At 50.3% G+C, this 17,271-nt stretch overlaps 1 protein-coding gene across 5 annotated transcripts in view; it reads left to right on the top strand.

The window, feature by feature from the left end:
• Positions 1-17,271, top strand: part of PEMT (phosphatidylethanolamine N-methyltransferase) — a 42,188-nt gene that overhangs the window by 12,689 nt on the left and 12,228 nt on the right. For all 5 annotated transcript variants that reach the window (XM_023936893.2, XM_086854093.1, XM_086854095.1 and 2 more), the window contains exon 3: positions 10,026-10,141. In XM_023936893.2, coding sequence (XP_023792661.1) covers positions 10,026-10,141 — 116 coding nt within the window. The remainder of the gene's footprint in view (positions 1-10,025; positions 10,142-17,271) is intronic.

Here is a 17,271-nt window from a genome sequence, read left to right as displayed (position 1 = left end):
CAGCCCGGGCAGAAATGGTGTTTTTGTCTCTCATCACTCACTGGCTAATGATTGTAATTTTTACTTGCTGAGAAACTCTGGATATCATGGACTTCATTAACAGATACATGAGATGCTACCAGACCTGCATTAGGAGGGGAGAGAGGAAGAAAACAACCCCTGCGTGGAGGCAATTTTATTATTTATCTGTAGCAGTAGAAGGGATGCAGAATTAGTGTGGGATTCGGCGGTGTGGCTAATGAGCTGGGCTGAGCTGGAATCCAAGCAAACCTATTAGCGAGAGCAAACTGCAAAGATGATACCCAGGCCTGAAAACCTTCACATCAAACACAGGATCCAGTGCTGGGATGGCTCAGCTGCTTTATCTTCCTCCGTGTGGGGCTGGGTGCTTGTGTGCTGCTGTGTCTGTGTCTTGAGAGGCTGCTGCTTGCTATCACCCACAGCCTTTCTCCATCCCCTTCTCTCCTGCCAGCTCCTTCTTACTCATACATTGGGTGAATTGGAGCTTCTGATTTAATCTTTAAGACAACAGAGCCAGAGTGTTTTCACTACCATGGGCCTCAGCTCCTTGAGTAATTGCCTGAATTGAAATATTGCAGTATCCAGCCCCAGATTTCGGCTGCAGGCAGTGCAGGTTGGGCTGGCTGGGGACACTGGCTGCTCACAGTGGTACCTGAACCTGCATCTGCAAATAAATACAGGTCATACAGGAGAGAAAGAAACACCTGATTTAGCTGACATCTCCAGTATAGCTTTACACAGTCTCTTTGCAATGAATCAGAGGCTGCAATAATGTCACTTGTTAGGTGACCTCAATCTCCTTTTACCTGGAGCCTGTGAAGGCTTGTTTCAGTTCAGGAACAGGATATTTCTTACATAGCACGCACTGACTGAAGATTGACCATTTTCACTCCACCTGTAATAACTGTTTTTTAATCAGGCTGACCTTATTTGCAACAGCGATAGCAACTGGAACCAGAGGTTTGCAGCAGCACTGGAAAGCTTTGAAGAGCAGAATAGATGCTTTGTGACACAGATAAAGCTTTATCCCCACATTGAAAACCAAACCCAAGGCGCTGAAACGAATTCAGAGGGACTTGACCTCAGCACTGCGATCCATTGGGATCCAGGGCCTCATTTGGAAATAACACAAGTGAATGGAGGTGAAAAAGTAAAAGAGGAATCTTAAAAAAAAAAAAAGAAAAAAGAGAGAAGGAGAGATGTTTATCTTGTAACGTGGCATTTGTACTGAGTGCTTGCTGACAGTGTGGTGCAGCAAAGAGCTTGTCTTCCTAAATCCGTGCCAATTCAAACATCGTCAGTGCTATTGTTGGATCGCTTTGTTTGAAAATGGGTCTGTTGGGTAGACAGCCTGGTTCAGTGAAAGCAGCTGTGTAGAGCACTTCAGGCACTTCCTCAGCTTTGCTTTATTTAGGGCTGCATGAGTACGAGCAACAGGAAAAAAAACCATGCAAATACAGGATGTGAGGTGGGCAGAATGTTCTCAGTCACTCAAGAGGCTGGCATACACCTTTGCTTCTGGTTTGTTTATGAAAGTGCCTGCTATGGGCTGCCTGTTTCCAATCTGTTTGCCCCAAGGAAAACACTCTGAGCTTCAGAGAAACGTGTGAACATACAAGGCTTGTGGTTTTCTGGATGGGAACTGTGTGCAGTAGGAAGATGTGTGTGGGCCAAGTCATCTGGGCATGGAAGATGAAAAGAAATCTGGCAAAATGCTTCCTCGTCCTGCTCACGAGATGCTCATCTGGCAGCACTTACCTTCCCTCTGAGCTCCAGCAGAGCCCCACATATTTGTGCAGGGGCAGCTTCTGCCTTTCCCTAACCTCAGGAGATTATTTTATTTGGTTGCATTCGTGGTTTAGAAGAGCTGGCTGTGTTCCAGCTGCTCCCCATTCCCCCATCCCCTCGTGTCCCTCCCACTGTTGGGCCATCCCTTCCACGTCCCAGGCTGGGACTGGAAAGGTCCTTCCCCATCCCATGCTGCACTCTGGAGAAATCATTATTTCACAAATAGCTTTTCCATGGGATTTTCTGGCTGGGAAAGTTGGGCTGGGCTGTGCAGCCTGATTCCCCATAGCAGGAGCACATCGCCCTTCACTCTTAGGGAGCTGCTCATAAGGGCTCCCCATGCCCACTCTCAGAATTAATTAACACAGCTTGTTCTGGGTTATTGAAATCACCTGCCTTCAGCTTCCAGCTCTTTGGACATAAATCATGAGCACTTTGATTTGAGGAGAAACTGTTCAGATTTTGTGTTGGAAATTGCTAGCAAATGCAGCCCATATTCTGTGTCATTTTTGTTTTTATTGAAGAGGAGAGGATGTGGCTCATGGAACATCGATGGATCCAGGCTGCCTTGGCATACACTAAGCAAGGGCTTGTTTTCATTGCAGCCAGCTAATGAGATCGTACTTTGACAAATCACATAAACACTATTAGAGAAATGAAATTTTTTATCTCACTCTTTATCATGAGTGGATTCAAGGTAAAGGCTCGTATGGAGGTAATCTGGAGGGATAACTCTGAGGTAAAGTGTACCTAGTCTTTATGAAACCCTTATCTGTTTACCTGCAGGCTTGTTTTACCTTCAAGGCTGTTAGCTGAGGTGACCTGTGCCATTTCAGTCCAATTAATTTCACTAGGCCTGGGTGCAGGGAGGATTTTTTTTTTAAGCTAAACGTGGTGGAGGCAGGCTGGGTTGCTTCAATATCCTTCCACTTGTAAAGAAGTGGAGTCGCTTTACTCTTCTCCCTGTGTCAAAGTGCTCAGACTGGACCTTGTTGACCTCCTCACTGGCAGCATTCATGAGGAAAGATTCACTAGAAGAGGGACTCCAGCTTGTTTCATCCTCTTAACTTGGTTTGGGTGATGGGCAGTGTGGGCAGTGAGGGTTTGACATGCTGTCTCATCTCACCGCACCTTTTTGGTTTTGGAGAGCAGCCCACCCTGCTCTCTGCTTCTAGGTAGTTCTTTTCTTCAGCTCATGGATGTTCTCCTTTGTTTGAAGCCCTTTGTGTGTTCCAAACCCCATGTTCCATTGTGAGAGCCTGCAAACATGTGGCTTTTCCCTCTGTGCAGCTCTTTGTCACCTGGGTGTGCAGCCCCAGTGTTCCAGCTGGCTGTTCCTCACCTCAGTGTCCTTGCACAGCCAGGCCACACATCTCCTTTTCTCTCCAAAATCCCACTCCTGTTTCTTTTGGCTGGAATAAACAATAAACACCCCATCCAGAGCCAGTGAAAGGCAATGGAAAAATCTTCCTTGCGTCAAGTAGACGCTTTCCTTTCCAAACTGAAAGCCCTTGGCAGACGTGGAGGAGCTGGGCTGTGCTGCTCAGCTGTGGCTCACTGACAGCTGTTACTGCCATCACACCAGTGAGGGAATGGGAAAGGGGAAAATCTTAACTGGTGTAGCTTGCTGGGGAGGCCTGGATAACCAGCCCATCTCTGGGGACACCTGCCAGCCCTCAAACCAGGGTGTTGGAGCCTCCAGGCTCTGCCAGGAGTCCCTGCCATGCTCTGGCTCCACGTGCATGGGCACAGACTGTCACCTGTTGTCCCCAGAGCCTGTTGCTTGCCATCAAAACATCTCTGGGTGAATATTTTCTTGGGTTATTACCATGAAAAAGCCTTTACAAGCTCCAGGGACGCAGTCCTCAGCCTGGTTTGCCTCGCAGCTCACATGAAACTATTGAGACGGTGCTTGTCTCCTCTCATATCAGTTCAGTGTTTTAATTGCATGAGCTGGAAGCTGCTGCTCCAGTACATGGTGGGGGAACTTCACAAGGCTTTAATCATTTGCTAAAAAGCTTTCAGGCTACATTACCATCTCATGGCTCTCTGTAATGGAGAGCCTGTGAGTTGAGAAACTTTCAGAGGAGTAACTCAGTCTCTGCATCAGGTACTCCAGGGCTGCCAGTTTTTCCTGGTGCGGGCAGGAAGCAGCTAAGCAAAAGCGGATCCCACTGGGATGCTGTGCCAGCTCCTGCAAGGCCCTGTGCTGGCAGGAGGGGCTCAGAGCCTCATGGTGCTCACTCCAAGTGCCAGCTTCTCCTCCTGGGCAGTGTCCAGTGGGAATGGCTCAGCCTCCAGCCCTGCAGTGTCAGCTTTCCATGGTTTAGTGCTTGCAGAGGTGAGGGGTGATGCTCCCACCCTACCAAAGGGACAGCAGGTGATGGCACGTGGGATAAAGGCTGCTGGATGATCTGCTGTCCCCAGTGGAGATGCACAGCTGAGAACTGGTGGTTCATAGCACAGAAAAGGTGGTGGATGGAGAATGCCTGAAGCTGGAGGATGAAGACCCTCGATGCCTGCCCCGTGTTGGGAATCACCAGCCAGCGATGGGCACTGGAGTGGGCACACAGGAATCCCCACAGCCCAGCTCAGCCCTGCCTGTCCACCAGGCCCTGCCCATGGGGTGGCTTTGGAGCCCTTGTGGGTTTGGGACCCATTCCCAGGTGGGTTTAGGAGCCATTCCCAGGGCCATGTGCCCACCCAGGGCTGGCCTGGTGCTCACAGCAGCACACAGAGAAGGAGTTTCGTGCTTTGGATCGGCGGCACCGCTGCTGTGCAGGGAACGTGACTGCAGGGAGGTGAGGCTAATTGCTGCAGCGAGTCAAGGACTGTTTAAGCAGCTAATTAATTCCTCCTAATCAGCCCTTGATCTGTTGAAAACTGCATGGCATTATCTCCTCTGCTGCAACACCTTGATAATTCCTGTCTGAATGGCCTTCACGGAGAACATATTTAAATAAACTCAATAGAGATTTCAGACAGATAGCAACTATAATTACCAGCTTGTACAAATTAAAACCGTGGTTTGTTCTGTTCTTTTTCTCCTGCCTTCGCTGCCCAGAGCTCCTGCTAATCATGTTCCTGCTGCCAGTGGCACGCAGGTCCCCGGGGCATTTTCTGCACATGCCTTTGGAAATCCTGTGCCTGGTGCTGGGCTGGGCTGATGTGGCTGCACATGGGCACATGCCAGCCTCGAGTGGTGTCACTCCTGTGCCAGGGGCTCAGTGCTGTCCTGGTGAGCTGCAGGAACAGCCCTCACATATCCTGTGGGGCAGCAGTGCATGATCCTTTCCAGGACCAGCCTGCAGTTTCCCCCTCCTAAGCTTTGCAACCTCCCTGGAAACACAGGATTTTTCACACCTAGGAGGGACACACTCAGCCAAAGTGATTCAGGCTTTCAGCCTGGCCACAGTGTTCACCTGGTGCTGTTGGTGCTTCCCTTTGGCACTGGGCTGTCTGCACTGAGTGCTTCTGGCTGTCACAGGGCGCTGAGTTAGGAGGGGTAAGGTCAGGCCATACTCATTTCCTCCACAGCCACTTGGGACAGCCAGAAAAGGCTGGCTCCTCTGGCATTTGGCAAAGGTCAGCCAGCCCCAGTGCTTGCATTTCCATTCCAGCCAGCTCTGCTTCCCTGCCTGCTCCTGGGAGCACCACAACCAGGGCCTGGGTGCTCAGGTCTGACTTTTTCCTCCCTGTCTTTAGATAAATGTATTGGCTGTGAGCAGGGTCGTTTTCCAGCATCCCAGCAGTGACAGAGAGCAGAGAATGTCCTTATGCTTTAATGAGGGATTACAGGGAATCAGAAAGGGAAAAATGGATTTTTCATGATGGAAACTGGTCGATGCCTCTGGTCTCTGTGGGTGAAATAAGGGTAATATCAGGTTTCGTGCTCTTTCAGCAGGTCAGGAGCCAGCTGGGGCACATCTTTCCCAGTGGGAGATGCTCACATGGAGCCACCTAAGACCAGAGACAGGGATTCTCCTGCCCTAGCACCAACTCACCCCATGGCTGGCCTAGGAGAGGTCAGACTGAAGGAGAAATTTGTTCTGTTGGAAGAAACTCCTTACTGTAAGGATGGTGAGGCCCTGGCACAGAGAAGCTGTGGCTGCTCCATCCCTTGGAGTGTCCAAGGCCAGGTTGGAGCAACCTGGGATAGTGGAAGGGAATGGAATGAAATGAGTTTAAGGTCCCTTCCAACCCAAAGCACTCCCTGATTCTTTGAGAATAAAATTGCTCAGGTCAGTTTTGTCTGAAGGTTTTTATTGAGTTGGGGCTGGATCACCCATATATCCAGGGTTTTCCCCATGAACTTGCATCTTCTTGGGACTTGGGCTCAGATGTATCCTGTAGAGCTCATTGTTCTTCCTCTGGACTTCTCATGGAATTTCTGGTTTCTGGACCTCTCAGCAGGCTTCCTAGACCCCACAGGATGGGGAAAAACCCTTCATGCTGTCAAATACTGTGAGATGGGTTTGTGAAGGGAGGACATCCTGTTCACTGTCATCTTTTCTCCAGCCCAGACCTGGACACTGAATATTTTCATTCCAACAGTTTGTCCAGGGCAAGAGCATCCCAAGAAATGTGCAGAGCATCTCCCCAGGTGGATGATGGGATTTTGCAGGATGCAGACACAGCCCCTCTACCCCTCAGGAGAGCTGAGAAGCAGACACTCACCTCAATCATCCTGTGCCTCAGTTTCCCTTGATTTGAAAGGAGCTGCTAATCCATCCCAGCCTCCCAGGAGTGCCACGAGGCTAAATTCACCAGTCCCTGCACGTTTTTCTTTGGGTACCATGGTGATGGGGCAATGTGAGGACATAAAATGACTGATTTGCATTGAGATGCAAGGTGTCCCTTTGTCCTGAGCCTTTGGGCTATCTGGTTTCGTTGCCCATCTCTGGGGCGAGCCAGATATAGCAATGGAGTCACATGAAACAGCACAAAGGCTTTAATTCAGAGCTGGGACTGAGCAATTAAAATGTAGCATGTTCAGAAGGCAGCTTCCCTGGATGGCAGACAAAAAGAATCAATTTCCTTCAAACAAATACTAAATATTAATGAGAGGCCGTGGTCTGCCATGCACACAGAGCTGGAAAGAGCATTTCCCGTTGATCACTGCGGAGGCAGGTTCGTGAGATGAAATTGCTTTTTGAGTGGTTATTTGTGGCCTTTCTCGAGGTGGCTCGTGGTTTGCCTGCCCAAAAAAAGAAAAGGAAACGCAGAGCATTTCCATTTTCCATCGGGGCAGGCACTGGGGATGTGTGCCCGTGCTTTCATTTTTGTTTACGCACTTGCCCGAGCGGTTGGGGAAATGTCTTGGATCGGTTACGTAGAAATCAGCCCCAAATTTACGTCTAGGAGGAAGCAATTCCCTGGGAACATCAGCCAGCTGAGCCTGCCCCTGGAATGGCCTGCCAAAGGCAGAACATGGGACCCAAGAGCATCCCCAGCTTTGCAGCCACATCCGCTCGTTGATTTATTTCGATAATGAGCATTGGGGGAAACATTAAAAAAATTACTTGCAGCCCTCACCAAGGATCCTAAAGTGAAAGCAGAGTGCTGGGAGCTTTGGAAGAAGAATTTTTTTCTATTGCTTTGACCCTTGGGTAAGTCAGGAAACTTTGAATTAACTCCATTGCAAAACTTAGAATTGGAAGAAAAATAAAAATGCTCCTCTTTTCCCTTTTCCAGGAGGCACAGCCCTGACATGGGGCTTGCCATGGTCAGCACGGTGCCCACCCTAACTGAGAGGGCAAACAGCACTCCAGGAATGGGTGCAGCCTCCTGGGAAGCTGCTGGTCTCAGCCCTGCTCTGTCCCACACATGGCCATGGAAGATTCTGGAAGCATTCTGCATCCGTCACACACTAAATAATAACACATCAGCTCATGATTTTATAAAGCCATTAAGGCAGCTGTGTAGCTGTGGGTCGATCGAGTGCTAATATTAGCTCAAAACGACTAAAATTAGAAAATTAGAACCAAGCCTGAACTAATTAGCTGTTCAAGAAATAGAACCAGAACCGGAACTAATTAATTGTTGCTGAAATATCGCCGCGGGACCCGGTGGGTGCCGCCGCTTCCAGCCCTGCGCTGGCTCCCAGCTTTGCTTGGAATGGCTCCTGTGTGGGCTTGAAAAGGAGCCTGGGGTCCCATCTGAAAGCTGTGACAGCTGAATAAGAGCTGGCCCCTCGGTCCCAGCTGTGTGAGGCAGCACAAAGCGGGCTGTGCTGGGAGTGATCCCATCGCAGCCCTGGCAGCTGCTGCCCAAAGCAGCCCCTCATCCCAGCCTTGCTGCCCAGATGTGCCTTTCTAAAGGTGAGGGTAATTACAGTGACCTGGCTCCCAGCAGCACACCAGCCCTTCCCTCTGATCCCAGCAGCCCTGCCTTCTTCTCCTTCAGCTCTTCAAAGCTCCCAGAGCAAGCCAGGAGCTGCCATCCATGCAAATGCTGCCAGAATAATTTCCAGGGAATTAGGAAGCTGGTACAGATAACTGGCACGTGGCTGCATTTTTCCATCTGTGACTCAAGTCACCTGTATGGTCACTTCTTTTTACTTTCCAAAGGTGGTAATGCACCTTATATTTCTTTTTTCACTCTCTCAGCACTCAAACAGCAGCGCTGATTTTAGCAGCAGCGTGACGCACGGTGTTTTAAATTCAATTTAGAATACAAACTATTTATACCAGCCAGAAAAAGGCAGTGAAGCAGCTCTCTCTGTCATGAGTGGATTTGTAATTTCAGAGCAATCATTGCATAACTAATTGAATCAGCTCTCAGCATGTGAAATCAGTGCCCCTGCTTATCAGAGGTTTTCATCGTTCCCCCCTCCTGAAGCCAGCAGTCCCCCTCCACCAGCAGCACTTTGTGCTTCTACATCAGCCTGGGAGGAAAGCAAGACCTGCAAAGCTACCTTTTTCTGCTCAAATTGAGCCAATAAATTACCAAATACATTCAGAGCAGATGAAGAGCTGGGTTGCAGGTGCCCCCAAAAGCTGCCCAGGCTCCGTGCGAGGGAGTGAAGTGCATTTGAAGCTAATCAAGTGCCAGCCATGTCTGAGAAGCAAATTGGTGCTGAGATGTTCTGCTGACTCCCTGCTTCATTGCCCAGGTGTGCTCTCTCTCCTTGGCTGGAATTTTGGGTCTGGTGTCTGATCCAAACCTCCAACTTTGGGTGCCTGAAAGTGGAGCTGAAGAGAAGAAATAAATATAGTGACAGCTTTCTGAGGGATGCAGGAAAGGTAGAAAACAAAGCAGCTGTGAGGATTTTTATCATCTGGGAGTGCCAGGCCTGGATTTGGTGACTGGGGTGAATCTGGTCTTGCAGATTTTGGGAGCAGCTGCCTCCCAGGGTGAGAGGGCACTTCCTCATCTGTAGGGTGGTTTGGGAAGGGGCCCATCAGCATCTGCAGAACAGGGAGCTGAATGTGGGAACCAGGAAAAACGTGCTGTGAAGGATGCTAACACCTCCCCAGGGATGCTGTGTGTGGATGTGTGAGTCCTGGGCTGTCACTGCTGGGCTGGGATGGGTGAGGAGGGCAGACTGAACCTGAATGGCTGCAATTGCTCATGAAGGCTAAGCTGGTTCAAGTGGAAGCATTTCTCTGTGCAAAGGTGGAAGATCTTGTCTTGAGGAAGCTTGAGGAAGGACTTGCAAACTTTTCTGGATATGCAGAGGGAGAGGTTGTTCCTGGTAGGTGTGGTCCCTGAGATTGGATGTGGGAGATGCCAAAGCCCCAAAAATGAGAGCTGAGCGTTCCTGTGGTGCATCCCATGCTCAGGGATCTGTCTTCCTTTCAGGAGAACAGTATTCAGATCCATGGCAGGAGCCTTTTGTTTTTTGTGGGCAGGGGACAGCCTTAACAACTCTCTCATCCTTGTTAGACACATGTCCAAGCCTTGTGTTCCCTAAAACTGATGTGCAGGGTATTTTCTGGTTTGTTTTTTTTCTTTTTTTTCACCAGGCTGTGCCTTGATGCTGCTGTCTGACCTCGTGTGCAAGGGCACATGCAATGCAAGCAGGGTCTGGCACAGGCAGGAGAAGGAGCTTGGTTCAGTCATGTCCCATCAGTGGCCTCCACTCGTTTCTTTCACAAAGCCACACAGATAAAATGTCCTGAACATGTGAGGCCGAGCCTGTGGGATTTGTTCTCCTGGGGCAGCGTGTTCCAGGCACCCCAACCACCCACTTTGTTTTTCCTTTGTCTCTCCAGGTAGCCAGATGGGAGCACAAAACACGAGCACTCAGCCAAATCTTTGGCTCTCCCCATGCTGCCTGTTACTGCCTGGGCGTTGCCATCCTGGTGCTGAACTGTGTGCGGAGCCACTGGTAAGGAGCTCATCCTGCTGCTGTACATCCATGGAAAAAAATGACCCTCTGCACTCAGAGGGGGAGAAAAGGGACATTTTCTCAGCAGTGTTAAATCCAACCCCAGCATATTGCTTTCCCATGGTTGGATAACTTCAGCCAGCAGCAGATTTATTCCTGGATTTGTAATAAAGATGAGGGGCGCAGCAGCAGCGTGGCCAAACCCATCAGTTTCACCGGTCATTAAGTGTCACAGGTTACCTTGCTCTGCTCCCTGGGGATGTTTCCTCTCTCCTGTGAGCAGCCCAGGTGGCAAGGCTGTTTACACAGGATGGATCATATGTAACAGCAGAATTTTTTAATTTTCTTGTAAAAATCATAAACAAAATTAAAGCTGCTTTTAAGAAGCCGCAGTTTCCTGTGCAGAAGAGCAGGATTACCTGTGCACTTAACAAACAGTCTCTTGAAACTCTTATCTGCTATCTCTAAACACTACCTGTGCTGGCTAATGGTATTGTATGACTGATACACCATACTCCATGGGAGCATGTCCTTTAACGTTCCCAGTGCAGCAGAGAGGTTTTACTGCAGAAGATTTCCTCAATGCCAGCAATTTATCTGTGATCTGGTAGGCTTTATCTCCACTGCTGTTAGGAGAGACAGACTCACTAAATTCTCAGATTCAATTATACCAGGGTCAGAGCTAATGGGTTGTTTAGTACTCTGGGTAATTTCCTAGGCGAAGAGTTCTCAGGTTGGAATTTGCACATGTATTTAAGAGCTCTGCTTTCCTGGAAATGACACCAGGACCTGCCCTTGCCCTTCTGTGTTTGTCCCAGCTACTGATGGCAGAAACTGAAAGGAAGCTTGCAGTGAACAAGGCTATAATCGAATGCAGAGGGCATGTGTGTGTGCTGCTGATGTCTTAGTGACACAGCGGGCTTGGATTTTGCTGGGGAATGTCTCGACAGTCTCTTGCACAAATTACATAGTCACTTGTTGTCTGGGAAGCAATGCAAAGCCCTGTCCTTGCCTTTAATTAAAAACACAGCTGGTGGAGGGACAATCTCCATTTCCAGTGGTCCTGGGTCAGCGAGGCTCATGGGTCACAACGAGGCACTGAGAGGGAACTGCTGGGGGAGCCAAAGTGGCCTCGTGTGTCCTGGACTGTGTCACACTGTGTCCCTGCAGAGCCCTCAGAGCCCTACCAGGGCTGGCTCTGCTCTGTGTCATGGGTCTGGGGGGACTGTGGGACACGCTGAGTTTGGCTCTGCCTGTGCAGCCCAGCAGCTGGGCCCTGCAGGAAGCAGCAAGGTTGATTCAGGGGCTGGAAAAGCTCCACCTGGGCCTTGGGCTTGGAGGAGAGGCTCTAGAAGATGGGGCAGCTCAGCCCCAGCAGAACACAGATGAGGCACCAGCCCATCCTGAAGGACCAAAGCCTTTCAAATTATTGCAAGGGAAGTTCCTTTTTCCCAGATGTTTCCACGTGGTTGGGTTGTTCCCTCCCCTTTCCTCGGTGCTGAAGTTGGCCTGAGTGATGGCTAGCAGGCTTTGGAAGCTTTTCTGGCAAGGCAAGCCCATAACTGTGAGGGGGATTGGGTGGTTCCAGGGTAATCATCAGAGCAGAAACTACTGAAGTTATCCCAAAACACACCTGGGAGCCTCACTGCCTCCATTCCCAGCTCAGTGAGCCCTCCAGGGCTGCCCAAGGCTTATTTCTCCAGCATGGAGAGCTTTTTCTGCTTGGCAAGGATTCATCCTGCTCCTTAGCCTTGCATGACGGTACCAGCCAGGTCCAGTCCAGGGTTCTGCTGACCAGAGGGGCTTCATGTGACAGTCACTGTCATCTCAGTGACCAGTGATGCTGGGAGAGACATGTCTAACCTGCTCTTGCTATTTTGCTTTTCCCTTTATTTTATTCTCTGAGTCACTTTCACTGGAGCAGGTTTTCTGCTCCTCAGCCCCTCGGAGACAATCCCTTGGTGCGGGCCAGGGTTACTTGTGCAGAGCGTGAGGGCTGCTGAGAGTGAGCAAAAAGGCAGCCTCAGGGGTCCCTCCACCTCCAGTGCTGTAATCCAGCCTTTAAAACTCCTCTTTTCCTGCTCTGGGGACTTGTTACGTGGGTGGAGGCTGCCAGGGAGCGATGTGGAGCCCAGGGGATGTTTCTTTTGGCTTTAAAAGCCTGCTTCCTTTTTGCAGCTGAATTCTTGAAAGACTCCGAGCTGGGGGCGGAGGAGGGGAGGGCAGAGCAGACAGAACTTGGGGAGGGGGTTGGCATTTTGGCTGACAGCACCTGGGAGCTGGGGTGTGTGGCTGCTTCACCACCTGCCCCCCGCAGGGTCTGTGCTGCGGTCCTTCCTCAGCAGCAGCACCCCGATGCTCTCGTGCCAGCTCGGCTCCAAAAGGATACCTTGCGTGTAAGAAGAGGGATGTCTTTGTGCTCAGTTAAGCAATTAGATGCTTCCCAGCTCTCAGCTTCATTATCAGCCTTGGCTTGCAATCCAGACTGACCTGTGACCAGGGGGGACCTGCTTAGTCAAGTGCACAAGACAAGCATCCTTAATTGCTTTGGTGCAATGATTATTTTCATTACAACAGTTTCTTTTTGCAAGAAGCAAGGAACTTCCATCACCGAGGCTCTTATCTGTGAAAACAATTCCTGAACTTTTGAACTATCTGCACTGTGTGCAGTTTGTGGCTGTTATCTGTGTGACATGGGACGTGACAACCTTCACTGTCCTCCAGACTCGCTTCTGGTATCGCTCCCTCCTCCTTCACCACGTTGTTGGTATCTTTCCCTGCATCAGTTTATTCACAATTAGCCACTGGCACTGCCTCCAAACCCTCCTGCACTGCCTTTGGCACTCCCTGGCACGCTCCCCACCCTTGGGCAGGCACACAGGGAGGTTCTGGGCCTCCCTCCTGATGGGTCTCAAGATGTTTGCCTGAGCTTAAAGGCAAGAGCCACGTGCCCACCTTGACTGGGGGGGCTGCAGGTGTTGGGGTGTGTCAGTGTGAGTCCCACAGAGGCTGTGCCAGGGCTCAGTGGCATCGTGCTGCAGGCTGGCATCGAGTCCTGCATTGATGCCACGCTCTGGGTCTTGCCTCCTGTGTGGATTTCCCACTTGGAGCTGATGCTTCCAAGAAAATGTATCCACCCTGGGATGGGATTTTGCACAGAAAAGGGGTTGTTTGTCATTGCCAGGTAGGGCCTCTCACCTTATGCTCAATCCTGTTTAATTTTGAGAGCTGGCACCATGAATGAGTGTGCTGTAAATGGCATTGATCCCAGAACCACATGGCCCTGTGTGCAGAAGTGACCGAGTTTGATGATGGGAATCGAACATGGCCTGACTGAGCCGATGCCCCCTGTGAGCCACAGTGACAGAAATATCTGATACCTGTTCAGGAAAAGCGCCAGGGAGCCAACAGCACCTCCTGCCCACGGCATCCAGATGAGGAAACCTCACAGCTCAGATGTGAGGCAGGGGGAGAAGCTGCCACAACCCCCAGCTGACCTAAATAACACACACACCCCAGTGCTGTCAGAAAAGCAAAGTCATTATTGGCAAAAGAAGCTGTGAGGATGATGACTGGGCTGACAATTGCCAGTGGTATCAGCAGGACGATTTCGGTGTTGTTGAGGTTGCTGTTTTCTAATGAACAAGATCTTTTGTTGCAGCTTGTGCTGCTGGGCACCACCAGATGGTTTTTATCCCCTTTGCCTCCTTTAGCCAAGAGGAACAAAACCCCAGGCACGGGGGACAGAGCGACGTCCCACACAGTGACTGTGGCACCTCGCAGTGGTGGCTGTTGTCACCGAAACCCTGGCTGCCTGTACCACTGCTGCTTCCTTGCTGCCTGCTGGCCCCTGGCCCAATTCTGCTCCAATTGTGCTTATCAGCCCCAGTTTCCAGGCTGGTTTTTGGGATCAGTCAAAGGGAGCACTGCTGGGCTGCTCCCTGCAGCGACCCAGTTTGCTGGATGAGGTCTTTGTCCTCCTTTAAGGAGAGGGATGACAAAATACACTTGGTGGGGGAAACTGAGAGATGCCCCCAACAAGACCTAGAAACCTCAGCTTCTCTTTTAGTACAATATTTCCAGGTTTTCTTCCTGCTCCCTTGTGGCCTTTGGGGATGTGTTTCGGACTGTGACTTGTTAAGTTTTCTGGTTGAATGAATCAGCACCTGATGTGCAAACCTGGCTGCACGTCCTGTCCATGTCCCAGCCAGGGCATCTGCTGCCTATTTCCCTCACTCCCACTTTATTCCTGTGAACCCACTGGTGTGACATGTCCATTCCCACAGTGCAGAGCCACTCTGAGTGGTTTTCCAGTTCATATGGTTTATTATGTGGTAGACAGAAAGAAGAGGGATTCAGACGAGATACAGGGAAGAAATTATTTATGAGGAAATGTTTTATGTGGAAACACAGGTTGCCCAGAGAAGCTGTGGCTTCCCCATCCCAGTGGCCAAGGCCAGGTTGGGTGGGGCTTGGAGCAACCTGGGATGGTGGAAAGTGTCCCTGCCCATGGCAGGGGTTTGGAACTGGATGGGCTTTAAGGTCCCTTCTAACCCAATCCATTCTGGGATTCCCATGGAGCACTGATAAAACTTCTGAGTGTCTCAGCATGTACCTCTCTGTTTTTAATCTGCTGAGCTGAACAATGCCTGCTGCCTTGGCTGCTCCTCTCCTGCCAAGAATTAGCCAAATCTGCCAGTTTGGCCAGAGCAGAGTTGGAGGATTTGGACATTTCCCATGTCACATTGGTGACATTTCCCATGGACATTGGTGGAGAATGTGTGCCTCTGGTGTCATGCTTCAAATTGGCAAGTGTGGGGAGATGTCAGGGGAAGCCCCATTACCCCATTTTGCCTTTGCAAAAGCTGGGGGCATCTTCTAAGCCCCCCATCATGGGGACAGCAGCCAGGGATGTGATCAAAGTAGGTCTCAGCCTCCCCACCCTCCCCTTGTGCTGGAAGAGGGATGGCTGCTCCTCACCATGGCAATCACTCTGCTCGGCACAGAAGGCAGTTCCAGGTACTGGGACAAAGCCTGGCTCTAATTGATGTCCTCTTGGATGCTGAGCGGTGCCGCTGCCTCGTCGTGAGCCTGAAATAAACGCTGTCACCAACGTGACTCAGAGGCACATGAAGGAAGGGACTGGTTTCATGACAGACTGAAATATGTCATATTTCAAGAGACTGGCTCCCTAGCAATGGAAATGCCCAAAACCTTGTCCTTTCCTGCCAGGGAGGGCGAAACACGGCCAGGGAGGCTCCCTCACCATCCTGGATGCTGGAATAATTGATGGATCCGTGCTGCTTGTCACGGCCCAGCACCGAAAATGCTTAAAAGGTTTATTTACCAATTCTGAGAACTCCTGAGCGCATCATGTTTAATGCAAATAGAGAGTGTGTTTAGGAAGATATAAACCATTCCTAGAGGGAAAGGCAGTCCATTATCTCCGTGCAAACACCTCCCTCCCTAGCTGTAAGCCAAACAGCAGGGAACTGAGCAAGACAAGCTGATGAGAATAACTAATGCAGGCCTATCCAACCATGGAAAGGAAGGATGGGATCATCTGGAGCGGGAGAGACAGCTTTGCCAAAACAAACCATGCCATGTGCTGGTTGCAAAACTTCCAGTGCTGATTCCCAGCCAACCAGATCATGCTTTTGAAGCCACCTTTGTTCCATGTTCCAAGACCAAGTCAGGTCATCAGCATTGGACAGAGGAGTCCTGAGGATGTAAGAGAGTGTGAACCCAGCTCATCCAGAGCAGGCTCTGAGGGCTTTGCTCTTGCTGTACCTCTTTCTGCTTTGCCATCTCCTTGCCAGTGCCTGGGATCCAGCACAGCATTGCTGGCCCAGATTTGCCTTCCTGGGGATCAGCAAATTGCTGTAAAATCCTTCCTGGTGCTGGTGCCCTCTGGATAGGTCCTGGCCAGGTGTGGAGCCAAACCCTCATGCTGTGAAAGGCACATCCTCCTCTGTGTGAGTAAAGAGCTGCAGAGCATCCCTGGGGGTGTCAGGGTGTGTTTTGAGTGCACAGCCAGGCCAGGATTCCTCGGGCAGAAAGGCACATCCCTGCAGGGGGATTGCTTTCCTCCCAAACCCAGGCAGTGCTGGGAGCAGGGACATGGATTTCTTGGCTTCCTCATAGAGGAGACTTGTGTCATTTCAAAATAAACACCACAGAGATGATGCAAAGGATTGTGCAGCTGCTTCTGCTTCACAGTGCAGCCAGATTTGTGCCTTCCCATCAGAAATGATTTAAAGCTAAGCCAGTGTGAGCCAGGTGAGCCCAGGGAGCTGTGTTGGGCACTGGAGCAGGGCCAGCTCTGGGGACTGTGCCTGCATCGCCTGGGGCCACGCTGTTGTTCCTCTGTCTGTGCTTGGCTCCCAGGAAAAGGAATTTCCCTGTAATTTCCAGAGTGCAAACCACCCAGATGCTGTGGTTCTGCTCACTTCTGAGCATATTACATTTATTCCATGTTTTGTTTCCTTGCTCCAATCCAAACTGATGATTAAATGTTTTGTTCTGGGGTCCTAAAAACTCCTCAACAATAGAAAGCCTAGTGGGAGCAAACTCCAAAGTGAACAGAGAATATCATCCAGGTTCCTAAACCAGAGTATAAGTATTATCCTGGACTTGCTTGGTGCATGAACTTGCCACCAAGCCTTTGAAGGATGTGTTTCCAGCTGCCTGGCCTTCAGCCAGGACTGTCTCTCTCGGCTTTTATTTGGGCAACAGGGAAAATCCAGAGGTTTGCAGGGCTTAGGGAAGACAGACACCAGGGGAAAAAGCTATCCCAAGCCCTGCAGGTAGCATTATGGAAGCACTTTCCAGCTGATGAGCCCAGGACTGTGGGCAGGAATAACTCTCCTGCCCCTGACAGACAGTGGTGGCTGGAAGCACAGGAAAGCTGTTAATTCCACTTGAATTTTAGCCTCCAGGGTGCTCATTAAAAAAAGGCTCCAAGTTTCCTACCTCATGTGTCAACAACATGTGGAGAAACGCTGTGTAGGGCTCTGTGGGTCTGTTATCTCCTCTCCTGTTATTAATGGTGTTTTTTTTAATCACAGCGTTGTCTCTTTTGTCATCGCGCGTTTGTGTCGGAGCCGTGTGCGATGCAAATCCTGCCAAGC

The sequence above is a fragment of the Cyanistes caeruleus genome, chromosome 17 (genome assembly GCF_971803275.1).
Source record: "Cyanistes caeruleus chromosome 17, bCyaCae1.hap1.1, whole genome shotgun sequence".
NCBI classification, from domain to species: domain Eukaryota; kingdom Metazoa; phylum Chordata; class Aves; order Passeriformes; family Paridae; genus Cyanistes; species Cyanistes caeruleus.
Note: the sequence above shows the minus strand (reverse complement) of the source record. Positions and strands in the feature narration are given on the sequence as shown.